This window comes from Rhodamnia argentea, chromosome 7, assembly GCF_020921035.1.
Source record: "Rhodamnia argentea isolate NSW1041297 chromosome 7, ASM2092103v1, whole genome shotgun sequence".
NCBI classification, from domain to species: Eukaryota; Viridiplantae; Streptophyta; class Magnoliopsida; order Myrtales; family Myrtaceae; genus Rhodamnia; species Rhodamnia argentea.
Window position 1 is genome coordinate 24549715 of NC_063156.1, and position 19765 is coordinate 24569479.

The following is a 19765-nucleotide window of genomic DNA, read 5'->3' on the forward strand; positions in this document are numbered from 1 at the left end:
TGAGTTTTTAAGGAGTGACGACGTTCCCTATTGTTTATATCACTTGTACGGTTGGTTTAAAGAGTAGCGGGGGAATCGAATCCAACCCAGTTTTCGGAGCATTGACCTCGTGCCTTTCGAGGGATTTTGCTCGAAAATGTCGTTCCCTCCTCATTATGTGTTTACATGATTGGTTGGACGGATGGATCACACGTGACATTTGGGATCCGAAAAGGAAAAATGCCACAAAAGTTCTCTTAACTTTAATCAATATGAGATATCATTTATATAATTTTAATTTGTTCAATATGATATTTGAAGTATTGCTAAATGTTCGATGTAGTCATTATGTTCGTTCGAATTATAAATTAGACGTTTATTTGATGGCGTGAATTATTGTACATGGATGAAGGAGCATATGGAATTGTTTATAAAGCCGAAATATTGAAAGGGCAAATGATTGATGTCGAGGAAATCAGGTCATCGCAGGAGGATAGTGAGGTCGTTGATTTCATTATATTTGAAATGGAAGTTTAAGCCTTGACATATATACGCCACCGCAACATGATGAAATTTTGTGGGTTATACTGCCAAGTCCAATGCCTTTTTTTTGTGTGTGTGTGTGTGTGTGTGGAAAATTATCAAAGCAGTCCTAATCTTATTGCAATTGTATCAATTCACTCCTAATTTTTTTTTTTTTGCTAATTAAGTCATAAACCTTTTGTATTTATGCTATTTCAATCCATTTAGCCGATCGGTGCTGATGCGGATATTTTTTTAATAATATTATAACATTATTCGATTTTTTATTTTATTTTTAAATTCGTTTTCCCCTTTTTTGTCTCTCTCTTTCTTTTTGTCTTTTTCTTCCCACTGGCCGGTGAACCATACTAGGTGAGGGTTGTCGGAGCTCGTTGGCCACTAGGCGAGGGCAGCCTGCCCGAGGTTGGCGAGGCTATGGTCACCTTCACTGGTGGCCAATGAGGTTGCCCTCACCCAAACTTGGGCAAGGCTGCCTCGCAATTCATGGCCACTACGAGGATACATTTTGCACAAAAAATATATATATCCTTTTCTTTTGCACCAAAAAAGAAAGAAAGAATGACCTATCCAGTGCTTAATTAGGTCCATCGTTCAGGTACATTTTCCTATCAACATCAACCATTAGACGATAGCCAGAGATGAACTCGTGCGTTAGTAAAAAAACCACCGCAAAATATTTGCTCCGTCAATTGCCCTTTAACAAACAAAAAAAAAAAAAGTTGCTCTTCAACAAAAAGAGGCGCAATTTAAAAAGGAAAAAACCTCAATGGATGACTTCAGGTAACTATTTAAGGAAGAGAATTACATTCTAGAGAAGATTAATAATTTCATTATCACGTAAACTGCACCCAATAAGATAAAAGCATACTTTCAATTACAAATATGGAAGGAAAGTATCAAATTTCATCCATGACATTCCCTGTAATGTTGTTTTTCGTACAGGCCTTTATGTTCCTTCAAGCTATAAAGTTATCTACATTAACAAATACGTAACTAAATAGCAGTTTAACACATTTACATTTCACATTCATGCTGAGTTGCTTTTTATTTCTCATCCAGCCACTGTTGAAGTTTGTTTGTTAAAACAAAAACTGCCTTTTCAATCTTACATAGGATAGAAAGAAGAGTGCAAGTCTATTTATTAGTTAGAAGGTCACAATAGTCTTTCAGAATAAAGAAATGGGCAAGTGGGCTAGACTCCACTATACCCGCGTGCGGGTGTCCGTGCGATTGCGCGATTTTGACGCACTTAGCACTTTGCGCGCTGCAGACATAAATAAACCTTAATTATTTTTTTTCTTTTCGAAATCAATTCTTTTTATATTTATATTTTATATTATTAATTATGACTGTTCAGACATGAACAGTTGTGCCCGATCAGCGGTTGTCATTTACGAACGGTTGTGTCCGAATGATTGTTATCACTCACGAACAGTCATGTCCGAATTGTAATGTTTCGGACATGAATAGGTGCGATGTTTCGGACATGAATAGGTGCGTTCGCACATGGGCAGTTTGGACACCAAGAGGTGTGTTCTATTAGTATTATATAAAGGACAATTCTGTTCAATTTCAAAAGTTAACTTTTATTCTTTCGTTTTCCTTCAAAAGAGAGACAACCAATCTTCATTGTTTCGTAGAGAGTTTTAAGAGATTTACTGGAATTGCTATCTAGTAATCTCATCGCGACTTTGTTGTATCATGAAGGAAATTTGCCAGAAACCTATAGCAACTTTGTGGGGCAAATTGATCCTAAAAGAGAGTGATTACACGCCTCAAAGTCCGACCACATTGTTACTCCATTCTTTTAATTTTTTCCAACATTCACTTCATTCTTCGCTTCTTTAAAACGCTCATAGTTGGCAAATAAACTTAACATAAAACAACCCGCACAATTTTTGAGTGCACGGAACTTAGTAATTAAGTCAATAGCATCGCAGTTTGTGGGGATATAAGTTGTAAACCCTTTAACTTTGATTTGTGGAGGACATATTTAATGTTCAAAACAAGTTATTATTTAGAATTACTCGAAACAGAAATCCATTTAGAAACCCTTTGTCGATCAACTTGCGTCAATTGAAAGACCTGACCAAGATGAGATAAATCACGATCGATCTAAATGACTTGTTAACAGAACTTTGAGCTGTTCACCAAACACTCGTTCTCGGTATTGGAGGAGGCCTAGGTTCCCTCGAAGTAAGCTGATCATATTCTTGTTGCCGCTATTTTTCTCTCCAAGATAGGGAAGCGTAAAAGTTACTCTGCAAGGAGAGATCCAAGCTCTCTTCACAGACCAATCACTCGAATCTTTATCATGTGCACGCCATACACCGATTTCGCCGGAATTGACAATGGAAAAATTATGCACGATTAGAATTTGGGTCGATTTCTACAAAATATTATGTTGAAATAGGAAATTGCCACCAACTCTGGGAAAATATAGAGGTCTCGGAGCCTTGATCCCACATCCTGTACATTCCCTTTTGGACGCCCCACTCATCTACAACAAAAAAAAAAAACGAGTGTCGATTTTGAGCCATATAATGAACACCCACGGTCAGGATCACCATTTTCCGCAATGAAGACTTGGAATAGTAAGTCCATGAAGACTTGGAAAAGTAAGTCGATGAGCACCAACGATTGAGACTTTTATCGTTCTGCGCTATTCACTCCACTCAGTGTCCCCCACCGCGCACGCTAGGCTGATTGAAAATTGTCCTCGATAGAGGAGGCTTCGGGAGTGATCTTCCACTCTATATAAGTATAGTCATCCATCTCGTCAACGTTATGTAGACCTGAACACCTCTCCTCCCAAAATCATGGCTTCTTCCTTTCTGCTGTCCACCCAGTCTCCTTTTGCTGTCTTCCTCTTCTTCTCGCTCTTCATGGTTGGCACCACTTCATTTCATGGTGCTGGCGCTTCTGCTTCCTCCATTCCTGTTTTCGCTATCAATGCGACTGAGAACAAGGATGAAGCAGAAACTCTCCTGAATTGGAAATCCTCTCTTGACAACCGAAGCCAATCTCTCCTCTCTTCGTGGCACGGCAACAACCCTTGCCGCTTTACCAGAGTCGCTTGCGATGATCATGGAGCCATCGCCTATGTAAACCTTTCTAGTCTCGATTTGGGAGGAACTCTAGACGGCCTCGACTTCTCGTGCTTAACCAGTATGGTCAGCTTTGACCTTTCCAACGACTTGATTCATGGCTCCATTCCCTCGAGTATCGGTAACCTTTCCAAACTCCACTTTGTTAATCTTTGCTTCAATAAACTGTCCGGGGACATTCCTTCAAGTATAGGTACGCTGGAGAGTCTTCATTATTTGTACCTATGTACAAATCAGCTTTCTGGGCTCATTCCTCCTTCTCCTGGAAAATTAGGGAATTTAACCGTATTAAGCATTTCACGCAATAACTTTTTCGGTCCCATTCCGAGAGAGATTAGTGACTTGAGGAATTTGAAATATCTTTACTTATGGCAAAATGGACTTTCGGGACCCATACCATCAAAAATCGGGAGGCTCACTTCTCTTGTCGAACTTAGTCTACAAAGAAACAAACTCACCGGCTCAATTCCTCGTTCCATCGGAAATTTGAGAAGTTTATCTTCTCTTCACCTCTTTTCAAATGAACTTTCGGGATCCATACCTTCGGAAATCGGGAGGCTAGCTTCTCTTATTGAGCTTGAACTATCAAAAAACGAACTCTCTGGCTCAATTCCTCATTCCATCAGAAACTTGACAAGTTTATCTCTTCTTCACCTCTTTTCAAATGGACTTTCGGGATCCATACCTTCGGAAATCGGGAGGCTAGCTTCTCTTGTCGAGCTTGAACTATCAAAAAACAAACTCACCGGCTCAATTCCTCGTTCCATCGGAAACTTAACAAGTTTATCTCTTCTTTACCTCTATCAAAATGGACTTTCGGGACCCATACCTTCGAAAATCGGGAGGCTAACTTCTCTTATCAAACTTGACCTATCAGAAAACAAGCTCTTCGGCTCAATTCCTCGTTCCATCGGAAACTTGACAAGTTTATCTTCTCTTCACCTCTTTTCAAATGGACTTTCGGGATTCATACCTTCGGAAATCGGGAGGCTAGCTTCTCTTATCACACTTGATTTATCAAAAAACAAATTCACTGGCTCAATTCCTCGTTCCATCAGAAACTTGACAAGTTTATCTCTTCTTCGCCTCGAACAAAATGGACTTTCAGGACTGATACCTTTAGAAATCGGAAGCCTGGCCAATCTAACTCTGCTGAACCTTGCCAACAATAAATTCTTTGGTTCCTTGCCTTCTGAATTCAATAAGTTAACACGGTTGACTACTTTGCATCTATATAATAATGAACTAGAGGGGGAATTGCCAGAAGACGTATGCCTTGGGAGGATCATTGCAATATTTCACAGCCACTAATAATCAGTTCACAGGACCCACCCCAACAAGCTTAGAGAACTGTAGCACATTAATTAGATTGAGGCTAGATGGAAACCAACTTACTGGAAACATAACAGAAGCTTTCGGGATATATCCACATCTATATTTTGTTGACTTGAGCCACAATCATTTGAATGGCGAACTTTCGAGGAAATGGGAGCATTGTCGTAATTTGACGAGCTTAAAGATATCAAACAACAATATTTCTGGTGAGATACCCCCGATATTTGGAAGGATGGCTCAGTTACAGCTACTAAATCTTTCTTCAAATAATTTGAGCGGAGAGATTCCAAGGGAGTTGGGAAGCCTATCGATGTTGTTAGAACTCAATTTAAGTAGCAACTCGATCATGGGACATGTCCCGACTGAGATTGGACTTTTATCCCATCTAGCACATCTAAACTTGGCATCAAACAATTTGAGTGGATCGATACTGGTGCCGTTAGGCTCATGCAAAAGCTTGTTGAGCTTGAACTTGAGCACCAACAAATTTCAAACAAGCATTCCTCCTGAGATAGGCAACGCACAGTTCCTTGAAGTTCTCGACTTGAGTCATAATTTGCTGACAAGAAACATACCAGGAGACCTTGGAAACCTGAAAATGCTGGAAGTTCTAAATATCTCCCACAACAACATTTCTGGTTCTATTCCACATACTTTTGGTGATATGTCAGCCTTAACTTCTATAGATGTATCCTACAATGACCTGGAAGGTCCTCTCCCAAATGTGAAGGCTTTCAATGAGGCTCCATTTGAGGTAGTTCAGCATAATAGTGGGCTATGTGGAAGTGTCGTTGGTTTACCGAAATGCAGTTCTATCGAGAGCAAGAAACGCAATCGACACGTTGGAGTTAGAATCACAGTTATCATCATTCTCTCGTTCTTGGGGTTTTTCCTTCTCTCTTGCACCTTGATCGTTCTTGGAATTGTCAATCATCGTCAAGGAAGGACTATCGAGAGAGAAAATGATGAGCGGGCAAATGATTTGGATTTTGTCTCTATTTTGAGCTATGATGGCAAAGTTTTCTACGATCGGATCATTGAGGCCACGGAAGGATTTGACTCAAAGTACTATGTGGGTGAAGGAGCATATGGGATTGTATATAAAGCCGAGATATCAGAAGGTCAAATGGTAGCCGTTAAGCAAATATCTTCATCCGAGGAAGATAGTGAGATTGTTGATATGATACAATTTGAAAGGGAAATTCAAGCCTTAACAAACTTACGCCATCGCAACATCGTGAAATTTCATGGATTTTGCTCTCATGTCCAACGTTTTTTTTTTTTTTGGTGTATGAGTACATGGAAAGAGGAAGCTTGAGGGCAACTTTGAACGATGATGAAAGAGCAAAAGAATTTCATTGGGACAAAAGGGTAAATGTGATCCGAGGAGTTGCGGATGCATTGTCCTATATGCATCACGAATGTTCACCTCCATTGATTCATCGAGACTTGACCAGTAACAACATTCTATTGGACCGCGATTATGAGGCTCATGTTTCCGATTTTGGCACTGCAAGGCTATTGAGGCCAGATTCATCAAACTGGACTGTTATTGCTGGCACCATCGGGTATATTGCTCCAGGTACTTCGTAATCTTTTTTCAATTTCAATGGGCAGTTAGTGTCGGACATCCCTTCTGTAATTGAACTTTCACTAGATTCTTTGATTTGTTGATATTTTATGGAAATTAGTTTACTAATTTAGAGTTTTCAAGTTTAGTGTCGATAACAAAGCTTTTCGACTTCCCTGATAAAGAAGAATCAGCAAATGAGGGAAACAAAAACATCATAATTGATCCATTTCAAGAAAATTAAGTTCGTGTTACACAAATGATGCTCGTACTTTAAACGTCAAACAAAATCCTTTGAACTTCACCGAAGCATAAACTCCTATCTGCCTAGAAACCGTGTTGGTGTGGACAGGCAGAAATCCAACTAGGGTTGGTTACAAATGATAGGATTTTTGCGATTCGGGATCGTCTAGATGGGTTTTCCAATTTTTTTTTAGTATTTTTGGGATTTATTAATGGCAGTTTTGTAATTTTGGATTTTGATGTTTAGAATCCTACTAGGGTTAGGTTTAGGGTTAATGCTGTGTCACTCGGGGAGATCTCTAAGAGAGGTCCCAAGTCTAAGCCCACCAACATATTCAATTGGGCCCGCCTTCACTCAAATGTTTAAGCCAATGACTTATGGTCCAAGTAAAATATATTAATTGCTCCATACCATATCAATTCTCCGATGTGGGACTTCTCTAATACAACTTACACATACATCCTAATAATTTGTACTTGTAATTATCACGTCTGGGAAACAATGTCGTCAACTTGAATACAGTTTGTGATCGAGGGTATAAAAAATAAGATTTCTCCTCTTGTAGAGCTAGCTTACTCTACAGTTCCTACCAAAAAGTGCGACGTGTATAGCTTCGGGGTTGTCGCATTAGAGACAATCATGGGAAAGCATCCTGGAGATCATGTCTCTTGGGAATGTTCATCGTCTGCCCAAACTGAATCGCCGATAATGTTGAAGGATGTGATGGATCAACGCCTCTCGGCTTCTAGAGTTGGTCTTCAAGATGCGCAAGACGTGGTCTTGATTGCCAAGCTAGCATTCGAATGCCTGCTACCTGATCCACGGCTTCGACCGAGCATGGGACAAGTCTCACGTGAGCTTCATGCTCTAGTGTCGTTGGAAATGCCACTCTCTTCAATAAGCTTAGAGCAACTTCGCGATTTTAGTGTTAGGAAATTTGGAGCATTCACAAGTGATGGTAAGTTTTGAATTTAGTTTTTATTTGTTATTTTGTTTGGTCCATAATATTGATGATGATCACCTTTTGAATATCTTGTTAGTTCTGACTCATCCCAACCATGTGATTTATGATTTTAACTGCAGAGCCAGCTTCTCTTTGAACGCCACAGGAATGATGCGATGTTTATTGCTCGGAGTCATGGCACCACAAATAGTAATGGGAAAGCTTCTGGGGAGATCTCATTTCGCAATGATTTCAAAATTTTTCCAGAGCAATCAGAAAGTAAATTTGCAAAATGCATCGGATCGACATCTATTGCCTTCTTTTGATCGAGATGTAAAGCACATGTGGTTTCCGCTTTTGGAAGAGTTAAATATGCTAGCTATCTGTGAATTTTCACCAAAGTGAAGTGTCACACTTGAACTTTCAATTTAGCTCAATTAAATCAGTTTAGACTAATGTACAATATCATCCCGGAACTTTCAGTTGGTTCAATTCCATATTACAAGTGGATCTACTTGATTTCCAGATTTAATAAGAATAAGTTGATCATTCAAACTTATGGAGCCGACTATAAAAGCTGGGCAGGTTCCATGTATTCTTACGCAACACTCATCCGCACTTCTTTAAACGTCAATTTAGCATCTTTAAAAGTCAATTCGTTGCTGTCAAACCTGTCAAAAGCTTGGAGCTGGTTTCAGCTTCATCCTTCTTTGGCTCCCCACTCGTTGTTGGAGATGTGGGATTCTGCGCACATCTCTCTTCCGTCTCAATGGTGCATGACGCGAAGACAGTCAGTGCAATAGAATTTGCAATATTTTGTTATTTTGTTACTTAACAAGTTCCCCGTGGACACTTTTCAAATAAGATCCCTGGAAATTTTATTCTTGCGCAAGCAGAGCATCAACTGAGCATAAAAGTGGGCAACACTTGCTTGAGACGCATGTTAAACATGCTTAATAATGAAACACTCGATCTTAAAAATATTAATGTTGCATGTCACGGAGATAGTCAATCATTATAATTTGCAATATTTCGTTATTTTGTTACTTACAAGTGCTTTGTGGGCACTTTTCAAATAAAATCCAAGAAAAAATTATTCTTGTGCAAGTCTTTAATACTTACATATCTCTAAATTGAAATCTCTAGTCTTATGTATATATTTGTGAAAAATCTATTATTGGCATAATTTCATATATTCTTATCGATAATACTCTAAAAGAATTATGCGTATTTTGGTATAGATTCGATCTCGAAATACCTGCAATTTTTTTTTTATCTTTAAAGAAACTTGTTCATGACTTTAAATGGTCTCCACTTCTGGCACTTAACCAAGGTGGTTAGCCTTGACTTTCGCAACAACTCGATCTACGGTCCAAGCATCTTGATTTTTGTTATAATAGACTATCGGGAAACATTCCTCCATGGATTGGCATGCTAAAGAATCTCTGCTTTTTGGGCCTATGTGTAACTTATTTGAGCGGACACATCCCTGAGGAGATTAAGTTGTTAGATTCTCTTTTGGGAGTTCATTTTGGTGAAAACAATCTCACAGGCCCTAAGCCTACTTCACTAGGAAACCTAAGCAGCATAAATCTTCTTTATCTTGCGGGACCAATTTTCAGGATCCATTCCTCATTCTCTTGGAAAATTAGGCAACCTAACAAAGTTGGCCGTAGCACAAAATGGCCTTTCTGGTACCATTCCGAGAGAGATGGGTGACCTAAGAAGATTGAAGATTCTTTCCTTACGGGAGAATAGACTTTCAGGATCTATACCCTCAGAGATCGGGAGGTTAAATGTTCTTATTGAATTAGATATCTTTGAAAATTGTTTGGTCGGGCGTATCCCTACTTCACTAGGAAACCTAAGCAGTCTAAATAGTCTTAACCTTTGGGTAATTTTCAGGGTCCATTCCTTCTCCTCTTGGAAAATTAGGCAACCAAACAAATTTGAGCGTAGCACAAAATGACCTTGACGTTCCCATTCCAAGATAGATGGGAGACCGAAGAAGATTGAAGATTCTTTACTTACGGGAGATATACTTTCAGGATTCATACCTTCAGAGATCGGGAGGCTAACTATTCTCAATGGATTAGATATCTCTGAAAATTATTTGGCCAGGCGTATCCCCACTTCACTAGGAACTCTAAGCAGTCTAAATAGTCTCAATCTTAAGGGAAACCAATTTTTAGGGTCCATTCCTCCTCCTCTTGGAAAATTAGGCAACCTAACAAAGTTGAGCGTAGCACAAAATGACCTTTCTGTTCCCATTCCAAGATAGATGGGAGACCTAAGACGATTGCAGATTCTTCACTTATAGGGGAATAGAGTTTCAGGATACATACCTTCAGAAATCGGGAGGCTAACTCTTCTTATTAAATTAGATTTACCTGAGAATAATTTGGTTGGTCATATCCCTTCATCTATTCAGAATTTGAGCAATCTGAATGTCTTGCACCTATTCTCAAATCATCTTTCAGGTTTGATCCCTGAAGAGATAGGGAAACTAGCATCTCTTACACATTTAGATTGGGCTGGCAATGCCTTGACCAGTTCAATCCCGGCATCAATTGGAAGCATGGCCCATTTAACTATGTTACGCCTTCGTAACAACAGCTTTCTTGGTTCCTTGCCTCCTGAAATTGACAAGATCGTCACTTTGAGGGTTCTGGATCTCTCTCTTAATGAACTTGAAGGGCAACTGCCAGAAAATGTATGTCTTGCGGGGTCATTGCAACATTTCGCTGTCATGAATAATCATTTCACTTGTCATATCCCTAAAAGCTTGAGGAACTGTACTTCATTGTTGAGAGTGAGGCTTGAAGGAAACAAACTTACTGGGAGTATAAACGAAGCTTTCGGAGTACATCCGCAGCTGAGTTTTATAGACTCGAGCCACAATTATTTGCACGGCCAACTTTCATGGAAATGGGAGCATTGCCGCAATTTGACAAGCTTAAAGGATGTCAAACAATAACATCTCTGGCGAGATACCCCAGTGTTTGGAAGGATGGCTCGGTTACAGGTACTTGACCTTTCTTCAAATAACGTAAGCGGGAAGATTCTGAGGGAATTGGGAAGACATGCAATTACTGCTAAGTCTTATCCTCAAATGGGATCACTGGTGATATTCCCAGTGAAATTGGATTTTTTTACCTCGACTGCAACATCTCAAACTAGCATCAAACGATTTGAGCAGAGCCATTCCAGCGCAGCTTGGCCGATGCACCAACTTGCTGAGCTTGAACTTGAGCGGAAACAATATCGAGAGAAGCATCCCACCTGAGATAGGCAATGCACGATTCCTAAACGTCCTTGATTTGAGTCAGAATCTATTGACTGGGAGAATACCACCAGATCTAGGAAAACTGAGTCCTAGAAACTTTTAACGTCTCCCACAATGGCCTCTGGGGTTCCATCCCACATAGCTTTGCCAACTTATTGGCATTAACTTTCGTTGAAGTGTCCTAAAATGACTTGGAAGGTCCTCTCCCGAATGTCAGAGCTTTCAAGGAGGCTCCATTTGAGGCAGTTCAGCATAACAAGGGGCTGTGTGGGAACGTGGCTGGATTACAGAAATGCAATATTTCTACCACGAGCAAGAAACGCAATGGACACATCAGAGCTAGAATTTTAATTATCCTCGTTCTCTCGTTGTCGGGATTCCTCCTTCTCTCTTCCTTCTCTCTTCCTTCTTGATCGTCCTCGTAATTGTTGATCCCGTCGAAGAAGCACAGACAGAGGAATGATTTAGATTTCTTGCGCATTCTGAGTTTCAATGACAAAATTTTCTATGAGCGGATCGTGGAGGCCACGCAAGGATTTGACTCCAAGTACTATTCTGGAGAAGGAGCCTATGGCATTGTTTACAGAGCTGATCTACCAACAGGTCCAACTATTACAGTCAAGAAAATTCCATCGTCCCAGGAAGATGAGACCGTCAACATCATTCCTTTTGAAAGGGAAATTGAAGCCTTACAAAATATTCGCCACGGCAACATCGTGAAGCTTTACGGGTTCTGCTCTCATGCTCGGCATTGTCTCCTGATGCACGACTACGTCGAAAGAGAGAGCTTGAGAACAATTTTGAATGATGATGAAAGATCATCAGAGTTTGGCTGGGACGAAAGGACAAACCTGGTACGAGCAGTTGTGGATGCATTGTCGTATATGCATCATGACTATTTTCCTCCATTGATCCATTGAGTCTTGAGGAGCAAGAACATCTTGCTGGACGGTGATTATGAGCCTCGCTTCTCGGACTTCGGCACTGCAAGAATATTAATGCCAGATTCGACCAACTGGACTGCTCTTGCCGTCACAATTGGATACATCGCTCCAGGTGATGTTGTTTATAGAAGCATATTAGTTTTACTGTCTCATTAACTCGTGCTATCATTGGAAATTCCTTAATTATGTGAAGTCAAATGTCCGAATCTTTAATTATAGCTGACAAGATTATCAACGAAAATTGAATTCTTCAATTGCAGAGCTAGCTTATGCCAACATTCCGACAGAAAAATGTGATGTATATAGATTTGGAGTCGTGCCACTGGAGATAAACATGGGAAAGCATCCGGGAGATTATGTCTTATAAGTATTTTCGTCCACTCAATCCGAGTTGCAAACACCACTGAAGGATGTGTTGGACCAAAGCCTCTTGCGCCCGACAAACCGGGGAGCCCAACACATAATCTCTGTCACGGCACTAGCACTCGTATGCTCGCAGACCATTCCTCAACTTCGACCGACCGTGACACAAGTCTCACGAGAGCTTCGAGTTCAAGCACCAGCGGTTTTGCCATTCTTTGGAGTCACCTTAGAACATCTCGGAGATGTCGATGGAAGGAAATTTTAGACCACGTTCAGGAGGTAGCAAGTTTCTGATCGAGTTTCTGTCGTGTGTTCACCTTTTCTGGCTTCTGTGTTTGGCAGTAAAATGTTGATTAGTTTTAGAACATGGAAGATGCATAGTCTATATGCTTTCTTTCTTTCTTTTTTTTTTTTTGTTAAAGTAGAATGATAGTTTAATTTTCTTTCTTTCGTGTAAGCAAGAATCTATTTTTTATATTTTTTCTTTGTTCTTTTTTCCTCTATTTTTGTTCTTTCTTTTTTGTACGGCTAAGGGCCACCAAGCCCTTGTGGGCAAGACCGCACGATCTAGGCATCGGGACCTTGCCCAGATCAAGTGACGCCGTCACGGCCCTTGCTAAGACCCGATGAGAATGTATGGTGACAACATCTCAAATCTGACGAGGACTTCTTGACCCTAGCCAGGTCTGGACGAGGGTTGCAAGTCCTCGTCTTAGTGGCCAGCAAGGGTCTGCTGGCCCTCAGAAAAATTAAAAAGAACGGAAAAAAAGCAAGAAAAACGAAAAAAATTATAAAAAATAAATAATTTTTTTAAAAAAATATCCACATCAAGTGTTAATATTGCCACATAAGATGGCTGGCGTCTACATTAGCGATTTTCAATCAAAATTGATCGGATTGACTCAATTGGTATCAATACAAAAATATTTAGGACTAAGTTGGTCCAATTAAAAGTTTTATGACTAAATTAGTACCAATACAATAAGTTTATGACTTTTTGGTACTTTTCCCCAATATCATGTCACAAACTCTTGTATGTGCAATTATTGTGGGATAGAAAGAAATCAGGCTCGCTGTGAGTCACTCACATAACAAGAGGATAATGTTTTCGACATAATAGCTCTTCAAAAATGAATTTGTCTTGAGCAGCCAAAACAGAGGTTAGAATGCGACACAATTTTTGGACAAATCTATTATTTCTCAAAGAATGATGATATTGAGGAATCCGAAAGCCAAGAAAGAGAAACAATATCTACTTGGTGAACGGGACACAATTTTTGGACAAGCTGTAACCCTACCATTTAAAAAAAAAAAATTACCCAGACCACGTGCTATTCACGCTCAATTGCTTATAGACCTACGTCAACGAGTGATTTACAAATGCCAACACTCAAATCATGCCATTTTACACGAACTTGGTTGACTAGGTCAACTTTGATAAAGAGTGGGAAAAGTAAGTCAAAGCGTTGCAATTGAGATGGAAAATTTTAAATAAAGATGTGAAAAGATGCGGACTTTTTACGATAGGGCATAGAGCAAATTTTGTCTTAAATAAGAGCCTGAAGTGATTAACTTAATCTTAAATAAGAGCTCGAACTCACCGATCGACTAGCCAAATCTTGGTCAGTTGGCTTGCCCGCACAACTCTTGTGCTTATTTTGACAGTTAGAGCTGAGGTATTTTCAATTGAACTCAAGTCTTATGTTTCTTGGAAGGGAAGCCGCATCTAAGGTGTGGCGGTGCCAACAAGGGGATAACGTTGCACATGGGACTTAGGTGGAACCGGCATGGAGAACGCCATAGATCTGCACGCAGGTATTGCATCAATCTGCATTAGTGATCAACATAGTCCATGACAAAAGCATCTCTATGGGTGCATTTTGTCCGACATGTCTATCTCACCCTTCTTCAAATAGCCATCTTTTGTTCCAAAAAGAATAATAACACTACTAGTTTCTAAATTTTCGTTCGATATGCAATGCTCTTCCCAAAATTTTAGTGATTCAATTCTTTTTTTTTTTTTAACTTTAGCACAATATATAGTGCAATTCCTGAAATTTCAACTGATTTTGTCGGATCTCAATACTATTTTGATGAACCGATATGGGACGCCAATTCAATGAAACCTACATTAAATCGAGCATAGTAAAGATGAAAATGACTTTGCAAAGGGAGAAAAAGCCGGTCGATGTACACCATCGAATGGTCAACCACGTAAAAAGAAAGTAAAACTGAGATGAAGCCTGAAGATTTTAACTGCTTTATGGATAAGAACATGCAGCTAAAGATCGTAAGAGCGGAGCCAAGAATCTCGGAGGCAGTTGAAGTTCATGACTTAGAAGATAACCCCTTATTGACGGTTGTACTATGTACAAAGCTACATAAGGCCGAGTAGTGTCAATGGTAATGGATCCCCAATCCATCACCCTCGTCAAATATTCTGCACGCTAATTTATCGATTATTTATTTATACCTGGAATTCTTTATTATTTATCATTTTAATATTTGTAGTCCATCTCATATTCATTGTTTCCTATCCGAATTATCATAGAACTCAATTCACTTTTAAAAACTAAAGATCCATCCTTTGGCTCATCAATCACCATTTTCGGCGAAACAAAACCTTAAATATGTGAAGTTCATTAGGGGTTAGCAATTTTAGGTTTCGTACAAATTTCATTTAGAACTTGGAATCTGGAACCTATCCATGGGAATAGGTCCCATACTTTTTTGGAATCTAGAACCTATCCTGCATATCCTCAGAATTTGATACCCACCATGTCACGATTTCTAATATCTACCCAAGTTCTACCTATATTCTTAATAGAATGATTAATGTGAATCATCACTTTGAATGACTACCATTTGCTTTTATAATCCACTCACCACAACTCATAATTAGACACACAAATAAATATGAAAAATTAACAAATTAAAAGTCTCATTCATAAATATAGCTGAAATTGGAAGTCCGACTAGTAGTTCTACATTACACACGCATCATCGGACGTCATGGAATACCGCAAGGTCATGCAAAGATATATACCAAGAAAAACACTATAACTTATGATGGGTTACAAGTTATAGGTTCTAGGTTCTACCACATGAAAACTGAAACCTACCCGTTGAAACAAGTACCCCAATTTTTGGAACCTAAAACCTTACTCCGCATACCTTGAAATTTGAAACTAGATAGGTTCCCCGAGGGTCAAATCCCAGGTTTCAGGTTCTAACCTGGAATCATGCTTACCCCTAAAGTTGGATATTTAGTATACATGCCAAGCGTAGGATAACATTACAACTTAAATATAAGTTGGAGGGCTCCTTATCAACATGCATTCATTGAAGTTAGACTTATCAATTTCTTCCAGGAACGTCCAATTTCAGATTCACCTCTGAATCAAGAAAACGATCGAGCTAAACTTCACCAAAGCTTGACCACAATCGCGAGATTCTAAGAAAATGGGAATGAATCCAACGAACTCTCATGAATCACGGATATCATCTGTCAAAAGAAGCAACTGAATGGAAGTGGTCTGCAAGCCGAGACCTATTTCGGAAGGGTTCGTGTCTATTCGCTTGCTTTTATTACTGTCAAATTGAAGGGTTCTTTACAAAGCCCGCAGGAAAAAGGGAAGCCCAAAGATTTTTTTTTTTTTCCCCCGGTCACCATCTGAAAGCCACGGTTTGAACAAGTCCATGGGCGGATGAGGAATTTCGAAAATTCTTTTAAAAATCTGAAATTTTGTATCCCTCAAATAATTAAAAGAGATTCCAATTCAACGAATGAAATTACTTGGAACGAAAATCCATATGTCGACTAAAAGACCTGAGCCGGATGGGAAGACTCACGAATCGACCTGAATAACTAGTGGTTCAAGAATACCAACACTCACATCCATCATTTTCCACCAATTTGCTTGACATGTCAATTACAATGAAGACTTGGAAAAGTAAGTCAAGCATGCCCGTCTTAATACCGAAATGACTTGGCGATTGAGTCTCATCGTTCTGTACCACTTACTCATTATCTCCTAAGGCGCCCGTTAAACTAATTGAAACCGGAAAAGATTTTATCTTTGCAATATTATCACGACCTAAAAATCGATTTCAGGTTAATGGATTACTAAGTTAATTAAATTAACTAACCTAGCTCGAGCTCTCCCAAGCTCTACCAAATCGCAACTTAAGGTTCAAATATCATGCGAAGATTTTATATTTAGAGTCGCCACTAATCAATTTACGGTAGGCTAATTAGATATCTAAATAAAATACTGGGAAAAATACTTTTTCCAATGAACCAGATATTAATGAGTCCGGGGACTTGATTACGCTAATATTTTTATTAACGCCCTTTCGGTACCTTTTGTTTTATTGAAAACATTTAAGCGGGCAACTTGGATTAATTTTAATATAAAGTCCTAACATGTGGGATGATCATGCGGGTGCCCAAACATTATTTAACACCCAATAATCAAAGCGTTAAATAAATTGCAAGATTAAGGAAAAGGGAACGTACCTTGGACGTTGCAGCCTAAATCCTAACACTCATCTCCCAAGCGTAAGACTTAGTCTAATGCAAGGTTTTTATGTGTTTTCATTTGTTTAAGTGAAGATGCAAACGAAATGCAATGTACATGCAATTACTCTAAGATGACATGAAATGACATGCAAACATTTATTAAAATGTCCTAACTCTAATGACATGCAAAAATGAGGCTAAATAGGATGACCATGCAACTCTAATTAGATAACATGCAAATTGACTAAATTAACCTAGTCTGGATGGCATGTGAAAATGTCATGAATCTAGCCTAAGTGACATGCAACATTAGGCTAAATGACTTAAACATGTAAACTAGATTAATGAACCTAGACATGCGAGTAATGACATGGCCTTGCGATGACATGGCATTCTAAATGACGTAGCAAACGACAGTGGTGTACATGCGGATGACATGGTATAATGACATGGCAATTACGTGATATGTGAATGATGTGGCATGCAATTGGTGATATGGCAAACGACATAGAAAACTATACGACATGACGATTATGGTCCTAACCTATATGACATGCATATAAAATAAAATGCATTATCTAGATGCATGACATGGAATATTCTAAATTATATGAATGCAAATGCACAAGATATTTTTGGTATTTTTGAATGAATTTCGGAATCAATTATTAATGAAATTAAAACTATCCTAAATGAAGATTGTCCTAAATGTGTAGGAAATAATTTGAATTAAATCCTAAAATTATCTAGGAAATCTTTGATACTAAGCCTAAATGTTTTAAGATATAATGTCATATCTAAATGAAGATGCAATCTATATCTAATTTGCAAATTAAATTTAATGCACCTAATCTATTAGATACGATTTCTAATTGTTGACACCAGAAATTATCCAAGGAGACGCGTGGCAAGCACGTGAGGGAGTCATGATCAGCTATGGAGAGGTGTATTGGAGCTAGATACGGATCAATCGGGAAGACGCCATGTGTCATGGTAAATTCCGGCGCCATTCCTTTCAGAGCAAGAAAGAAAACCAGCGAAAAGGAGATAAACCTTAGAAGATGGCGCGCAAAGTAGGCAACTATCGATGATGACATCAGCATAAACCGTCGAAAGACAAGAAGACGTGCCGAAAGTGGAGCAAAAAGTGGAGAGCCAAAGGAAATAACCGTTCCACGATTACTCGAGCCATTCTATAAATACTTTGCGTCCGATTCAACATAATACATACACAACAAACAAATTATTATCTTTTCAATTAACTTTTAGTGCTTTTAGCCTAGCTGTAGCTTTCAGATTCCCGTCGTTGATTCAATTTCAACGAGTTTCATATCCAGAGTTAGGTGTTGTCGATTAGATTCCGATGTCTACTCATCAAGTCCAGTACGCTCGATTCAATTCCGGTGTTGTACCCTTCACCATCCTATAATACTATCGATTAAATTTCAGTATTGTGTCCTACATTTCCCCGTCTAGTGCCATCGATTAAATTCCAGCATTGTGTCCTACAGTCCGGTTCGGCCCCATCGATTTAATTCCGTTGTCATGTCATAAGTTTTAACGCATTGAAGGTTGTCATACACGGTGGACCATCGAATGTGTTAATTATCGAATTATCAAGAGTCTGTATTACGCCTTTGGTGTTGATATAAACATCCTTTGCATTTGACATTCTCTATCCAAAATTGACCCGAAACTCCTTATTGGAGAACAAACAGCTTGAGTTCGATAAAAGATTTCAACGTTAGCAATCCTTTTGGGCTTCAACCCTTTTGGGCCAAAACTCAAAAGTCTGCATGGGCCTGGTCGAAGGATTTTAATGCCAACACTAATAAATCATATCTTTCTAAATGAATGCCCATCATATGAGACAAGATTTTTAAGAAATCTTATCTATCTAAGGCAATTGAATTTTTGAGATAAGATTTCTAACAAAACTCAACTTTTTAAATAATAGACAAGAAACCGATATCAAAGTTCCATTTTTTTTCTTAATCATGGCTTTTCTACGCCACAAGGCAAAATCAAATCTGAAATTGTATGAACTGAATTTCCTAGTTTCCCGATTAGACTAAACTCCGCCATCGTCCCCAACGGAGTAGGAGGTTCGCCGCTGGGTCTCACTGGGAGACATTGATTCAGTTGGAAATGCCCGTTCGCTGCCATCGGGGATTCGAATTGTGGGGAGTCGATGAGAACCATTACGGAAGGGGCAGACTTTGCGAGGGGGAAGATTAATAATTTCATCATCACGTAAACTGCACCCAATAAGATAAAAGCATACTTTCAATTACAAATATGGAAGGAAAGAATCAAATTTCATCCATGACATTCTCTGTAATGAAGTTATTTTTCGTACAGGACTTATGTTCCTTCAGGCTATAAAGTTATCCACATTAACAAATAAGTAACTAAATAGCATTTTAACACAATTACATTTCACATTCATGCGGAGTTGCTTCTTATTTCTCATGCAGTCACTTCATTCTTTGCTTCTTTAAAACGCTCATAATTGGCACATAAACTTGACATAAAACAACCCACGCAATTTCTGAGTGCATGGACCTTAGTAATTAAGTCAATAGCATCGCAGTTTTCGAGTTAATTTTGTGGGGATATAAGTTGTAAACCCTTTAACTTTGATTTGTGAAGGACATATTTAATGTTCAAAACAAGTTATCATTTAGAATTACTCGGAACATAAATCCATTTAGAAACGCTTTATCAATCGACTTGCGTCAACTGAAAGACCTAACCAAGATGAGATGAATCACGAATCGACCTAAATGACTTGTTAACAGAACTTTGAGTTGTCCACCAAACACTTGTTCTCGGTATTGGAGGAGGCCTAGGTTCCCCCGAAGTAAGCTGATCATATTCTTGTTGCCGCTATGTTTTCTCTCCAAGATAGGGAAGCGTAAACGTTACT

At 39.0% G+C, this 19765-nt stretch overlaps 1 protein-coding gene across 2 annotated transcripts; it reads left to right on the top strand.

Moving 5' to 3' along the window:
* Window positions 1-3582: 3582 nt before the first annotated feature.
* On the top strand, window positions 3583-8021 carry LOC115731894 (MDIS1-interacting receptor like kinase 2-like). 2 transcript variants are annotated; one of them, XR_007199409.1, is made up of 3 exons: window positions 3583-6546; window positions 7344-7736; window positions 7862-8021. XR_007199409.1 is itself a non-coding variant. In XM_048283213.1 (3 exons), exons 1-3 carry the CDS (start codon window positions 6264-6266, stop codon window positions 7876-7878), a joined length of 693 nt encoding a protein of 230 aa, XP_048139170.1. In that variant the 5' UTR covers window positions 5073-6263; the 3' UTR covers window positions 7879-8021. The 2 variants fall into 2 exon arrangements, 1 of the variants encoding a protein (XP_048139170.1); XM_048283213.1 differs by having other exon boundaries at window positions 5073-6546.
* Window positions 8022-19765: the final 11744 nt, after the last annotated feature.